At 38.7% G+C, this 14,414-nt stretch overlaps 1 protein-coding gene across 1 annotated transcript in view; it reads left to right on the top strand.

Moving 5' to 3' along the window:
• Positions 1–11,649, top strand: part of LOC132819761 (PACRG-like protein) — a 42,500-nt gene extending 30,851 nt beyond the window's left edge. The window contains exons 5-8 of the mRNA XM_060831496.1: positions 2,776–2,910; positions 6,452–6,559; positions 8,238–8,318; positions 11,418–11,649. Of these exons, the coding sequence (XP_060687479.1) occupies positions 2,776–2,910; positions 6,452–6,559; positions 8,238–8,318; positions 11,418–11,474 (381 nt within the window). The 3' untranslated portion in view covers positions 11,475–11,649. The remainder of the gene's footprint in view (positions 1–2,775; positions 2,911–6,451; positions 6,560–8,237; positions 8,319–11,417) is intronic.
• Positions 11,650–14,414: the final 2,765 nt, after the last annotated feature.

Genomic DNA, 14,414 nt, shown 5'->3' with positions numbered 1-14,414 from the left:
TTGGTAGAAGTAACATGGCAAAGTTATACAGGCTCAATGGTACAGTTTTGAGGGGGATACAGGAGCAGAGGGACGTTAGGGTTTAAGTGCGTAATTCACTGAAGATAGACAGGTAAGTTGAAACATTGTTAAGAAGGGTCATAGTATCCTTGGGATTATAAATAGGGGCTTAGAGTATAAAAGCCAGGAAATGATACTGCACCTCTTCAAATCATGGGTCAGACCATATTTAGTGCATTGTGTTCAGTTCTGGGCACCTTACATAATGCAGGATGTTAAACCTCAGAGAGAGTGCTCATGAGACTTAGTAGAATAACACCACAAATGAGAAACTTTAGATGCAAGGCTTTTCTCCTTCGAGCAGAGACATCTAAGAGGTGATCTTATTGAGACGTTCTAAATTATGAACAATTTTGACAAGGTAAAGAAAGATATTCCTTTTCCACCAGTTGGTATGCCAGTAACTAGGCGTCACAATTTCAAGATTGTCAGCAAGAAAGCTGGGCATGAGATGAAAAACTTCTTCAATCAGAGTTGTTAGGATTTGGAATGTGCTGGTTGGAAGAATGGTAGAGGCAGATTCCAAAGGCGGTTTCAAAAGACAGCTGAATATATATTTAAAAGTAATAAATTCAGAGGGCTACGGAGGTAGCACTGCAGAATGGGAGTAGCTCAGGAGCCAGTACAGACAAGAGGGGTCAAGTGGCCTCCTTTGGTACTGTAAAATTCGATAATTCATAAGTTTGATGCTTTCAAAGTTGATTGAGATGGTAACTTTTGTCTTGTAAATATTTTAATCAACCTGTTCAGATATGTTGTGATACACATCTGAGCAGGTGGGACTTGAATCCAGGCCTCCTGGCCTAGAGATAGGGACATTACCACTGTGCCACACAACAGCCCCCAAAACACAAATTTTTGTGTTGTTTTGAGATGCTATTTGCTTGCATAATTGAACAACTTTTGAAGGGGATGACATTGCAGTCCAAACCCAGTGTTTATAATTATTTTGTGATTTTTGTTAAACTTGATGCACATTTAGCTATAATTAGAATTTGTGACCCAGTGGCCCAAAAAAGTCTTCCATGCATTTATCTGTTATAGACTGGCCCACTTCTTTACGTCTAATGATTTAAGTAAGATTTGTATAACTGTTGAAATCCTAAAATTTAGCTCTTAAGTCTTTGTCTCTATCCACAATAGATTCTACACATTTGCAATTTCCACAGTACTGTGTTGAGTTATTTCCTGTTTTATACTGAGGCAAAATGTTGTTCCAGTGGAGAAATGTAACTTACAAGTATCCTCTCATGATTCCATTAGAAAGTAAATTAATGCAAGTTCCTGTATTGCACTGCCTCTGACAGCTTGCTTGAAGAATACTTTCCTTCTGGTATTGTATCACTTAATGTAGGCCTGACTGCATATTGCCAGTATGTTGAAGACAGATGAATTTTTTTAGGTGTCATCCAGGACGATGTTTTCTTTTGTGTTCCCAAACTCTGTTAGGGAGCAGCGCAGAACAATGGTTTTAGGTTTGCTGACTTCCCAATGGGCTTATTCAGAGACCATTAGTGCACTGCAAGAAACAGGAACAATAGCAGTAGTGGGACTTTCTTTGATCATTCTCTGTGTCTTTGAAGTGGGACATTTTGATTGTATTATGTCACCCTTCATATTTCTAAAACAAATACATAGTAAGTATGACTTGGATCAATTGGGTGGAGTGGCCTGTTTCTGTGTGAAAATGGGTACGGCAGCTGCTGGAGATTAGGGTCTAGATTAGAGTGGTGCTGGAAAGCACAGCACGTCAGACAGCATCCGAGGAGCAGGAAAATCGATGTTTCAGGCAAAAGCACTTCATTAGGAATGGCCTGTTTCTGTGCTAGTGTTCATGATCCATTTTATTTAAATTTCCTTTTATCTTTTCAAATCTCCAAAAGGTGACACCCTGGAACATGACTTTTCTTATGTACGAAGCTATAGTTTGTTTATTACAAAACAGTCCTGAACCTGTTTTGACTGGAGCAGAATTACATGAACTACTCAAGGAATTTTGTGTAAAATAATTTATTGCTGTCCTGCCTCTAACCAGCAGTATTAAAATATGAAGCACTCTAATAAGGACAAGTGAGATTGTACAGATGTTTTTAAGAAATTACATCTTTGAGATTATTTCTGTGTCAGAGTTTTAGAATGTTTGCAATTTTTGAAAAAAAACGTTTCTGGATTATTCTTTTAAATCTTGTGGTTGCAGACTCAATAACAATTATACTAAATAAATGTTGCAACATGTTATAAAGTGTATGAGGTAAAAACAAGGACTGCAGATGCTGGAAACCAAAGTTTAGATTAGAGTGGTGCTGGAAAAGCACAGCAGGTCAAGCAGCATCTGAGGAGCAGGAAAATCGACGTTTCGGGCAAAAGCCCTTCATCAGGAATAGAGCTGAAATAAAGTGTGTCATATTTATACTGATTTGAAATGGAGCACACTGCCTCAATGATAAAGCAATAATGAAGAAAGAATATTATTTTACTTATCAAGCATGTTTTCCTTCCGAATATGAAATTACAGTGGCAGTTGTGTTGGTTTAGCACAAGGATGCATTGGCCTACTGAAGTATGTGGAATGCTAACCAAGTATTGGACTTGCTTTGACCACTGGGTGGGGTTGTTGCTTTTTAAAGAATATACCTCATTGAATCAATAGCCAAATTATATTTGAAAAAGCCAATCTCCATCTTTATTTAATGTTTTGCCTGTTACTTTACACAGGGATTAAGAGAAACTAAACACCCTTACACATTTGTAGCCAAGGAAGGTTTCAAAGAATTGCTGGAGATTGAAAATGCTGCTGAGAAGGCTATTCCACTAGTTCCAAAGGTGGTTCCGAAGTTAAAAGCTGCTCTGGTAAATGTTTTAGTAAAACTTTCACAACTGACAAAGTCAGTCACGCTAATAACAACTGATGCCTACATTTCGGTAATTTTATATGCATTTCATTGGAATATTTTGTTGAAATTGGAGTTTAGAAAAGGTGATCTAAATGAAATATGTTGGGTTCTGAGGAAGCCTTACGGGTTAAATATTGAGAGGCTGTTTCTCCTAGTGGTGAAATCTGGAATTAGGAGCAGTTGAAAAGTAAGGAGTCTTGCATTTATGAGAGAGAGAGTGAGATTTTTGTTTTCATTTTGAGTGCTGTTAGTGTTTGAATTTCACTCCCACAGAGACCAGTAGAAATTGGGTTATTGAAATTATCCAGTGCTGAGTTAGATAGATTTATAGTTGACAAGGGAGTCAAAGGTTAAGACTGGTAGGTAAGAAAGTAGCCACCATCAGATCAGTCTTAATCTTAATGAATTGTGGTAGTAGCCTTGAACTAAATGGCTTACCACTGATCCTGATTATAGAGTCATAGAGATGTACAGCATAGAAACGGACCCTTCAGTCCAACCCGTCCATGCTGACCAGATATCCTAACTCAATCATGTCCCATTTGCCAGCACAAACCCTTCCTATTTATATACCCGTCCAAATGCCTTTTAAATGTTGCAATTGTACCAGCCTCCACCACTTCCTCTGGCAGCTCATTCCATAAACGTACCACCCTTTGTGTGAAAAAGTTACCCCTTAGGTCTCTTTTATATCTTTCCCCTCTCACCCTAAACCTATGCCCTCTAGTTCTGGACTCCCCAACCCCAGGGAAAAGACTTTGTCCATTATCCTACCCATGCCCCTCATAATTTTGTAAACCTCTATAAGGTCACCCCTCAGCCTCTAATGCTCCAGGGAAAACAGCCCCAGCCTGTTCAGCCTCTCCCTATAGCTCAAATCCTCCAACTCTGGTAACATCCTTGTAATTCTTTTCTGAATCCTTTCAAGTTTCACAACATCTTTCCGATAGGAAGGAGACCAGAATTGCACGCAATATTCCAACAGTGGCCTAACCAATGTCCTGTACAGCTACAACGTAACCTCCCAACTCCTGTACTCAGTACTCTGACCAATAAAGGAAAGCATACCAAACGCTTTCTTCACTATCCTATCTACCTGCGATTCCACTTTCAAGGAGCTATGAACCTGCACTTCAAGGTCTCTTTGTTCAGCAACATTCCCTAGGACCTTACCATTAAGTGTATAAGTCCTGCTAAGTTTGCTTTCCCAAAATGCAGCGCCTCGCATTTATCTGAATTAAATTCCACCTGCCACTTCTCAGCCCATTGGCCCATCTGGTCCAGATCCTGTTGTAATCTGAGGTAACATTCTTCGCTGTCCACTACACCTCCAATTTTGGTGTCATCTGCAAATTTAGATATGAACATATAGCATCTTTGCTATTGCACACCTTTACAATAAAATGCCAACTAAAATATTCATTATATATTAATTAGAAACCAATGTAGCAATAAATTCAAATTTATAACCAGTCTTATTCTTTTCTCATATTTATGTTGAGTACAAAATATAAAGAATTGTGTGTTCAGCTTGTATCCTGGACTTATGTACAAACAGGTCATTTTATTCAGCCTAGTTTTCACTCTCAAAGCTAAGCCTAAGATCAGACAATAATGCAAAATATCTGTTAGGTCAGTAATAGTAGATGTGATGAAGCACTATTTTGGCATTTTTCTTCCCAAATTTGTTGCATAGTGATGCAAGGATTATGTGCACATGTATGGAATAGAATTCCATCCACTCATTCATGTGTACGTTTCCCAAAGGCAGATCCATGACTTGTCTGCTGATGCTTCATCCTCAGCTGCTTATTTTCAGTGTTGGTTTACAATTGTTTTCCACTCTCTGGGATAGCTGCTAGCTATAACGAGAATCAAAGTCCTGCTGCTGGTGTTAGTTTGAACCAAATGCTAGGCACCTAGCTAACTGGCTACACAATAAAGTTATTAGTCCATTAGATGGTTCTACACCTGTGATAGTCCAACCTCCATATAAGGTAAATTTTCAGATTGAGGATCACTCACTGCCCGTTGGCAACATTATCCAAACATGAATACTGACAACACAATGAGCTGCCTTCTCATCATGGGCTTTGATTCTTCCACTGTCTCCCTATTTGCCATGCTGCTTGTCTGACATCCAGTAATGTAGGAATTTCCTTCATGTTGTTGTTTGATGGTGTGAAAGGCAAATAATGGAGTAGGTTGGCAACTGAAAAACAATTGATCTCTTCCTGCCACGTCAGTCAGTTTTGCATGGAAAAACTCCATGGGAGATATCCCCAACCCAGCACCAATTAAATACTCTTAAATACTAATAAAAACTGCCACTTAAGGATCTGGATCCATGATCAGCCTGATTACCTACCTTCCCAGAATGTGAGAAAATGGCCAAATCAAACACAGAATGATGGAGAAACTCAGCAGTATCAGTGGGAAACAGAAATGGAGTTAACATTTTGAGTCTGGTGTGACTCTTGTTCAGAACCATATTTTTGGAGTTATACTTCTGTCCTTGCCATTTTATAACATTACTGTTGGTATCGCTACTCCCAAAGGACTACAGTGGTTTAAGAAGGCAGCTGACCACTACCTTTTCCCGGGCAATTAGAAATGGGCATTAAATGTGGGCGGCACGGTGGCACAGTGGTTAGCACTGCTGCCTCACAGCGCCTGAAGACCCGGGTTCAATTCCCGACTCAGGCGACTGACTGTGTGGAGTTTGCACGTTCTCCCCGTGTCTGCGTGGGTTTCCTCCGGGTGCTCCGGTTTCCTCCCACAGTCCAAAGATGTGCGGGTCAGGTGAATTGGCCATGCTAAATTGCCCGTAGTGTTAGGTAAGGGGTAATGTAGGGGTATGGGTGGGTTTCGCTTCGGCGGGTCGGTGTGGACTTGTTGGGCCGAAGGGCCTGTTTCCACACTGTAAGTCTAATCTAATCTAAAAGAAAAGCCAGCAACACCCACATCCCATGAATAAGAGTAAGTTACCTTCTACACCATGACTGCTATTGGAAATTCCCATCCAGTTACGTTTTCACCTGCCCCTTCTAAACATTCTGGACAAGTACAGGATATTCTCGCATGGAGTGGACCATCTCAGGACACTGGTTCAAAATAGCAAAAGGTAGTTTTGGATTTGGGAGAATTCAGAAAAAAAACCTGCCCTAATATTCTAAATGTTATTGACTGCCTGAGGCAATTGTGAAATAAGTAAGAGAAACAGAAATTTCACACAACTTAGCTTTGGGGCTGTAAAGAGTGATAGCAATACATTATTGCATTATTTTAAAAAATAACGCAAATTAACATTTGTGTGTTTGTGCACACGACCACCAGCTTTCAAGATTTTCTGCTTTATTAAACAGTGGCTACAGCTTTGGATAAAATTGAGGAGTGCAGATGTCAATGCAATTACACACGCTGTAGTAAAATGGTAATTAATTTTTAACCTTTGACTCTTGTAGAATGTTTTTATGGTGTTATTTTTCTCCCTACAGGCACATTCAGATGTTGAGGTTTTTGAGAGAGGATTGTGTGCTTTGGTCCAGCTTAGTGCTGTTGTTGGTCCAGCTGTAAATAGCCATCTTAAACATCTGTTGACTAGTGTGAGTATTTACAGCTGTCTTCTGAGATGCTGCTTGTTACTGAAGCCTTCTAATGTACTTCAATATCTTAATGTCAGTTCTTTTGTTAACAAAGAATCTGTTTTGTTATAAAGGAGTTTGCACTTCATAGCTGGATTTACATATGAATCTGTCTGAAACCTGACTTGATTTCAAAGGAAAATAACACAATTCCCCTTGCAGAAAGTAGGTTTTCACTTGTGAAGCCATTCCTTACAATCAAAAATGATGTTTGAATTTACTGGCTGAAAACCTCTTGTTACTTTTAAATTCAGAGGCCACCTTCCAAAGACTTGAAATAGCAGTCTCAAAGATGGCTGAACCTTTGGGTAACTATATCATCCACGTTACAAAACCGTTGAATTGGAGACAAGTTGTCTGCAAGGCCTCACCAGGAACAATTGTCTTGAAGAGTGTCAATGAGGGCTATGTTCTAAATCATTAACAAAATCACCTGGACACTCAACCTGGTGGGCGTAAACCATAAGACATGTCACTTGGGCCCTGGCTATAAAATAATTGTGTCCAGATGTAATCCAAACAGGTCAACCAGACAGGTGAACTCCACGAACCTTGATCATATTTTGCACAGGTCAGCTGGAGGGAAAGAGAGGGTAATTTTATAGGCTGACTAACCTAATGTTTGTTTAAAGTCTCTATTTTCTCTGCAGACCAGAGCAAGAAAATGCATTGAGGAAACAAGACCTGAGCATGTTGTGTGTGTTTGTCTCATTCTCACTCTGTCTTTCTCTCTCTCTATCTGGCTCTGTCTATCTGTCTCTTTCTCTGTCTGTCTCTCCCTTTCCCTATCTCTTTCCGGTCAAGTACTGACCACGTAAGGGTCTCAACTTGTCACGAGCCTGATAACCTACCTTCCCAGCAAGCTAGAAAGTTGGCTAGTTTCCCAACTGGGAAGCAATGACAACCTTTTAGCTGGGTTTGGGTGAGTAGGCCTCTGTTTAGCCTGAAGTGGGGAAAATTGCTGGCATGAATGACGGTGACCTTTGAAAACCACTTCTCTGCCCTTACCTCCAACACCATCTGCGCAAACTCTGTCTCTTGGCAACCCCCATAAAGCGAAAAGAAAAAAACATGCTTAACTTCTTATCACTGGATTCCCCAAAGATCTGATTTTGACTAATGTTTCTTCAGGATTTAGAAGGTGTCGGCTTCTGATTTACCAGCAACCTCTGGTGACCTGGGATGCCAGAGATAGGCTGAGAAATTTACATAATCTCTGTTCTCATCTCTTAACTAGTTGATTGGCATGTGATAAATTGAGTTATTTCAGTAGTGGGAGTGGTCTGTTAGTCCCCACATAACATCCATTCCCACACTTAGTTACAAAATGGAAAATCTGGATTTTCACCAAAATTCTGCTAGTTTTCCTCTATTGCAGATGCATGGAGAAAATGGATTTTGTCATGTTCAAGCTCCTTTCCACAAAAATTGAACTTTGCACAACCAAACACAATATTCTGGTCAGAAAAGGGACAGTTTTGTTTGACTAGGACACATTGTGAAGAGATAAATTCAGTCAATTTATTTTGCTTTGAGTCTTTTCAATTTCCTGATTTTTGTTTAAATTGCTTAGAAATCATTGACATTCTCAATTTTAAAACTTTGAAGAATGTTAATCTCCTTTTCTTATGTATTAAAGCTGTCAAAAAGATTAATGGACAAAAAACTTAAGCAGCCAATCACAGAAGCCCTGCAGAGACTGGAACAGCATGGTGGAAAGGTAAACATGTGCACCCATTGTCGCAGCAGGCTAAATTACTTCAGCTTGCCTTGAAGTAGAGCAAAAAGCCAGCTAACTGCAAATATATAAATTATAATCTAAACACATATTATTCAACATTGTTTTGAAATGGCTGTTAATCAGCCATAAATGTTTGTTTAAATAAGCTATTGAAATTGGATCAGACCGAAAATGAATTGAATATGCCTGTGTAACCTATTGCTGCAACGGGGTGGATTCCCACAGTTCTAAATCTAAAGTCAACAGCTTTCTTACAAACAATTCCCAGTTGTGGTATACAATTGTTCCCTTCTACTTGTGATGCATGGTAGCTATTTTTCGTATATTCCTCCTCTTATCTGCTCCTTACACATAACTTAAGTCCTTTATAACTTAAGTCACCCTGATTTAATATATCCATATGCAGATTGATGTCGGACTTTGTTCAATAAACACTCATGTGATGGACTTAGAGAGGTTTATCACATTTGTATAAACATACTGTATAAATGATTGAATGATGAAACTGACTCGATGGGCTAAATGGCCTAATTTCTGCTCCTATGTCTTATGGTAACTGGTGCTGTTGCAACTGAAGCTAAACCAAGCAACCCTTATATCACAGCTTTTCCAATGAATTTTGAACTCCTCCACTGGAAGGGCTATTTGTTGCTGGTTCATAATTGTTTTTCAAAAGCTAAAGTCTATTTATTAGTCATAAACAGCCATTGTGTTTTGGACAGAATTATGGTCTGTGCTTTCTGTCGCTGTGGCTCTTAAAGATAGTCATATTGGGGAATCCTGAAAAACTCTTAAAACCTTGAACTTTTGTGGTGATTCTGGAAATGGCAGGTTTGACCTTCCATTGTAGTACCTTTAATAAGGCAGGACCATTGGCTTTTCTGTATAGTGCAGCCCTTATTGAAGTGTATAAAATTGTCACGGGTTGCGCCGAATTGAATGATTCTCCTGTCTGTGGGTCTAGAATTAGGGGTCATGTCTCAGGTAGGTCATTTAGTGCTGAGATGAGACATTTCTTCAATCAGAGACTGGTGAACTTGCAGAATTTCTACCACATAAGACTGTGAAGATCGAGTCACTGCATATATTTAAGAAAGAAAGAAATTTCTGGATAGTGAAAGTGTCAAAAGTTATGGGGAGGCAGTGAATTATTCTGTTGAGATGGAGAATCAGATGTGATCATTTGGAATGCTGGAGTGGGCTCGATGGAATGAATGGTCTGCTCCTAGTTTCTGTGTCTCTATTATGCTTGCTCAAAAGAATTGTTTTGGAAACTTGAAATAATATGTTAATACTGTGGCTGGGTTAAACAGCCAGAGGCAGATGAAGTATACTTACTTTGGGTTACTCATGTACTTTTGTCACCAAATTAAAATCTATACCTTTGTTTCCTGTTCATTTACCAACTTTTAATGAATGCTTATACCACCTAAAATGCATTTCTTATGTCAGTCAGATGTAACATTTTGACATTTCCTATATGAACGTTTATATAGAAATTTTGAATGTCAAAATTCTCATATATTTGTGGGGAATAGGCTCTGCAGAGGAGCTCGACTGTTAACATTTAATGTCACAACTTTCCGCAGTGATACCACCTGATTCTCCCCTGCAAGTTGCTCAAAATAATTAGTGGACAATATTTGTCTGCTGTTTTCTCAGTAAATAAAAGAAACAATGTTGCAATTTTTTTTGTTCTCTTTTCCCTTTGCCTTTGCACCCAACATCATGACTTCATTTTGCCTCCTCTACTCTGAATTCACTACTATCTTGTTCTCTCTAATTGATAACAACCAGGCATCTGTGAAACTACATCTCAACTAAAGGCAGTGCCTCCAGCAGAAGAGCAAAGCCCTTTCAAAAAGAAAATAAGCAAAAGGAAAGCCATGTTTAAAAAAATCTTCAAAATACTAGGGAAATGACTCTGCTCATCAGGACTGGCAGCCCTGATAATTCTCTGTACCGTTACATTTTTTTAAATGGTTGTATGCCATTTAAATGTTTACATATTGAAACTACAGTTAAACACCCAAGTCTGGCTTTGGCTAAATTTTACAATCCCATGAATTCCCCAGAAGAAGTGTATTACAAAATTATGTTTATGGTTAAATTACTGAATATTTGACACAGTGGGTCTGTAAAAATGGACAAGGATTTGTTACAGTTTTCAGAAATTTGAAACAATTAGAAGTAATCTGTGTTTCATATTCTTTCCAGTGGCTTACTTAACACAATTTTTGTTCATTTCGTGGATTTAATAATGTCTTAATATTGGTTTATCATTTTTCTTTCTCATAATCTATTGTAATAGAAACATCTGAGATTGATGTTTCAGGGCAGTTTGACAACTGTGCTATTAAGAATTCTTTCACAGGTATATACTGTGTACATGTTTTAATTGGAGTATGAAGCGTATTAGAATGATTTGATTTGGTTGTTATTATTTTACCAAAAACAAAACTGCTGGTTGATGTTATTGAGAACTTGTTGCTGTACAAATGTGGTGTCTTCTTTTGGAATTTGTTTTTCAGAAAAGATTTACAAGGCTGTGCTAGGGTTGGAGGGTTTGAGCTATAGCTATAGAGGCTGAATAGGCTGGGGCTTTTTTGAGTAGGAAGGGTTTAGGGGATGTGGGCCAAATGCTGGCAAATGGGACTAAATCAGTTTATGATATCTGGTCAGCAAGGACCAGTTAGACCGAAGGCACTGACTCTATAAAAGCAGGTTCATGTTCATTGCTGGTAACCTGAGATAGGCAACAAGTGTATAAAGAAAGACTGGTGATAATGAACTGGGTTCTCATTGGACTGTCTAATCAGAGCAAAGTGCCATATGCTGAACTATAGTTGCTTGTGCACCAAAAGAGCGTAAGAAATAGGAGCAGGAGTAACGCATTCAGCCCATTGAGTCTGCCCTGCCATTCAATGAGACCATGGTTGATCTGATCATCTTCAACTGTACTCTGCTGCCTTTTTCTCATAACCCTTGATTCCCTTACTACTTAAAAAGTGATAGAAGGGTGAGAATTTGTTTGACAATTTACTAACATATTGCATTGATTTTGTATTTGTATTGCAGGAGAGTCTGGCCATTATTAAATCCAAAATTCCAACCTATTGCTCTATTTATACTTGAGAAAAAGACAACTTCTGCACTCGGTCATACGTTTCTGCATCCAGACAGATATTGTGGATAACAAGAACAGCTTGCAGGAGTTTTGTCTGACAGTATGATGTAATTTTCATTTTATGTAGTTTTGCATTCAAATCAAATAAATATCCTGACCGAATTTATGTTGAGTGAGGGTGAGTCCTGCTAATCTTTAATGGAGAAAGGAAGTTGTGAAAATTTGGTCAACAATTTATTTTTCTCTTGCTACAAAAAAATGGATTGTCTAATAAGTTACTTGAAGTTGTGCAAACACCAACTTGAGCCAATGACATCATTCATCGAAATTTGTAAACACTTAGTTGTGTGTAAAATTAATATTTGTAAAATATTTTATAAGGTACAGAAATATTAGCCAACAATATTGAAGGTTTAAGAGATTTTTGGATGACCATCACAAATTGTTAACAGGCGTGACAGTCAGTTAATACACTTGCCAAGTTAAATGCACAGCGTGAGACTATAGACTATAGTGTACAGGCCAAGTGCTTTCACCCTCCCACTTTAACTCTCAAAGTCTGGCAGTTCAGTTATATTTGTTGAAAAGTGAAAACTGAATTTCAGTGCACATTTAAAGCCACTGATATTTCATCAGACTGGAAAAGAATAGAGATCTAACTGGTTTTAATCAAGTACAAAACCAGAAGGTAAGTATGATGAGCCCCTCCTCTTCCATTTTCTCTCTTCCCACATCCAAAGCTCTGAAGCTCTTTTAAAGTGAAACTGTGGTTGTACTTGTTTCAATTTAGTATACTGTGTCCTCCTCCATATTGGAGAGATCAAATACTGCTAGGTCAAATACTTTACTGAACCTCCGCATTCAGTCCACAGGCTTGACCGTAATTTTCCCAGTTCCTTGTTATTTTAATTCTTCAACTTGCTCCAACTCTGACCCCTTGTAACCATACGACTTTAATGAATCAAATACCAAGTGATCACTATCTCCAAAAAGAGACAATCTCACCACTATCCCTTGACATTCAATGGTATTACCATACAGAGTGTTCCATTATCAACATCTTTGGGGTTACCTATGACCAGAAACTCAACTGGACTCACCACATAAACACAGCAGCTACAACAGCAGGTCAGAGGCCAGGAATACTGCAACGAGTAACTCACCTAACTCTCCAAAGCCTGTGTTTTAGGAATATTCCCCACCTGCCTGGGTGAGTGCAGCCCTAATAACACTTAAGAAGCTTGACTTAATCTAGGACAATGTAGCCTGCTTGGTTGGCACCACAGGCATCCACGCCTTCCACCACTGATGCTCAGTAGCAGCAGTGTATTCTATCTTCAAGATGCAATACAGAGAAATTCACCAAAGATGCTTAAACAGCACCTTCCACACCCACAATCACTAGAAGGATAAAGGCAGTGGATACTTGGGAACAGTACTACCTGCAGGTTCCCCTCCAAGCCACTCACCAACCTGACTTGGAAATATATCTCTGTTCCTTCACTGTCACTGCATCAAAATCCTGGAATTCCCTCCTGAAGGGCATTGTGAGTCAAGCTCCACAAGTTGGACTGCAGTGGTTCCAGAAGACAACTCTCCACCACCTTCTTAAAGGCAAGTAGCGACAGGCAATAAATGCTGGCCAGCCAGTGACATCCACATCCAAAGATTTTTTTTTATAAATATCTTGTTATCCATAGGAAAATGCTGTTTGAAATTTGTGCTCATTAATAATCATTAGCTATAGTATTGGAGTCACCCAACACACATAGCTATACCTGTGATGGTAGTAATCAATTATGATCAAGTCACTATTCTTATCTATGTTAAAGTATTACATGTGCCTCCTTCCACTGTGTGATGACAGAGCAGCTTTCCTGAAGCTTGTGATTTCAAATAAACCTGTTGGACTATGACCTGGTGTCGTGTGACTTCTGGAAATATTAATTAGTGTTACATGCCTTTTACAAGAAGAACTGTCTGGATCTACTTAATAGTATCATACATGTGAATAAATCTGTAAATTATGTCAAATATTTTTTTCCATCACACGTAAATCTAGGTTGAACTTGATTCAGATGATTCTTTTAGAATAGTATGCTGTACACATGGGCAAATATAATCAACATTATTCCTTTAATTTAGCTACTCTATGAAAACTGTTTGTGTATTTAGAAACTCCTGTTAACCAGGGGAAAGCATAGGTCAAGAAAATGAAATGAGATCTTAGCATTGAAAAAGATGTCTCAATTATGGAGTTGGTAGAAAGAATAATAGAGAAATCAGAGTGAGGATATTCCAAACTTTCCTCTGCAAAGAGCGATAACCAAAAGCTGCACGTAAATATATCCCTTTGGTCTTGTTGATGAGAGATTGGGGTTTTGTCAGATAGCACATATGAAGATCGAATTGGAGAACTCGGAAAGCATTTGGATTAAGGTTCTGAGGGCACAAGCAACTTGATTATACTCATTGATAAACTACAGCTTCCTTATTGCCTGATATAGCTCTGATCACCTCCATAGAAAACAAATGCTGGTTAATCTTCTGGACAAACAATGGGTTCTAGTTGGTGATGAGTTTATGGTTTCCTGCACCTCGGATGCTGCCTGACCTGCTGTGCTTTTCCAGCACCACTCTAATCTAGTTTCTTGTTTTAGCCTGACGAAAGACACGTTTTTAACATTTCAGTTCTTGGGCAGATATTGATTGCAGAAATCATTGCCATTAAGTAGTGACACTGAGCTTTCTTCACGCATTTCAGTTTTTGTTTAAACAGCCTTTCCAGTTGTGCTGTTCCATTTCTGGGTCACTCAAATTACATATGCAACCATAAAAACAATCAACTGAATATGATCAAAAAGAACTTCTAAGATTTATAATATTTACTTCTCTGTTCCAGTTGAACTTTAAAAAAGCAGTTGGGTAAGCATTTGAAGAGGACTAGT

This window comes from Hemiscyllium ocellatum, chromosome 1 (genome assembly GCF_020745735.1).
Source record: "Hemiscyllium ocellatum isolate sHemOce1 chromosome 1, sHemOce1.pat.X.cur, whole genome shotgun sequence".
Classification (NCBI taxonomy): domain Eukaryota; kingdom Metazoa; phylum Chordata; class Chondrichthyes; order Orectolobiformes; family Hemiscylliidae; genus Hemiscyllium; species Hemiscyllium ocellatum.
This window is presented reverse-complemented; position numbering and strand designations above follow the sequence as displayed.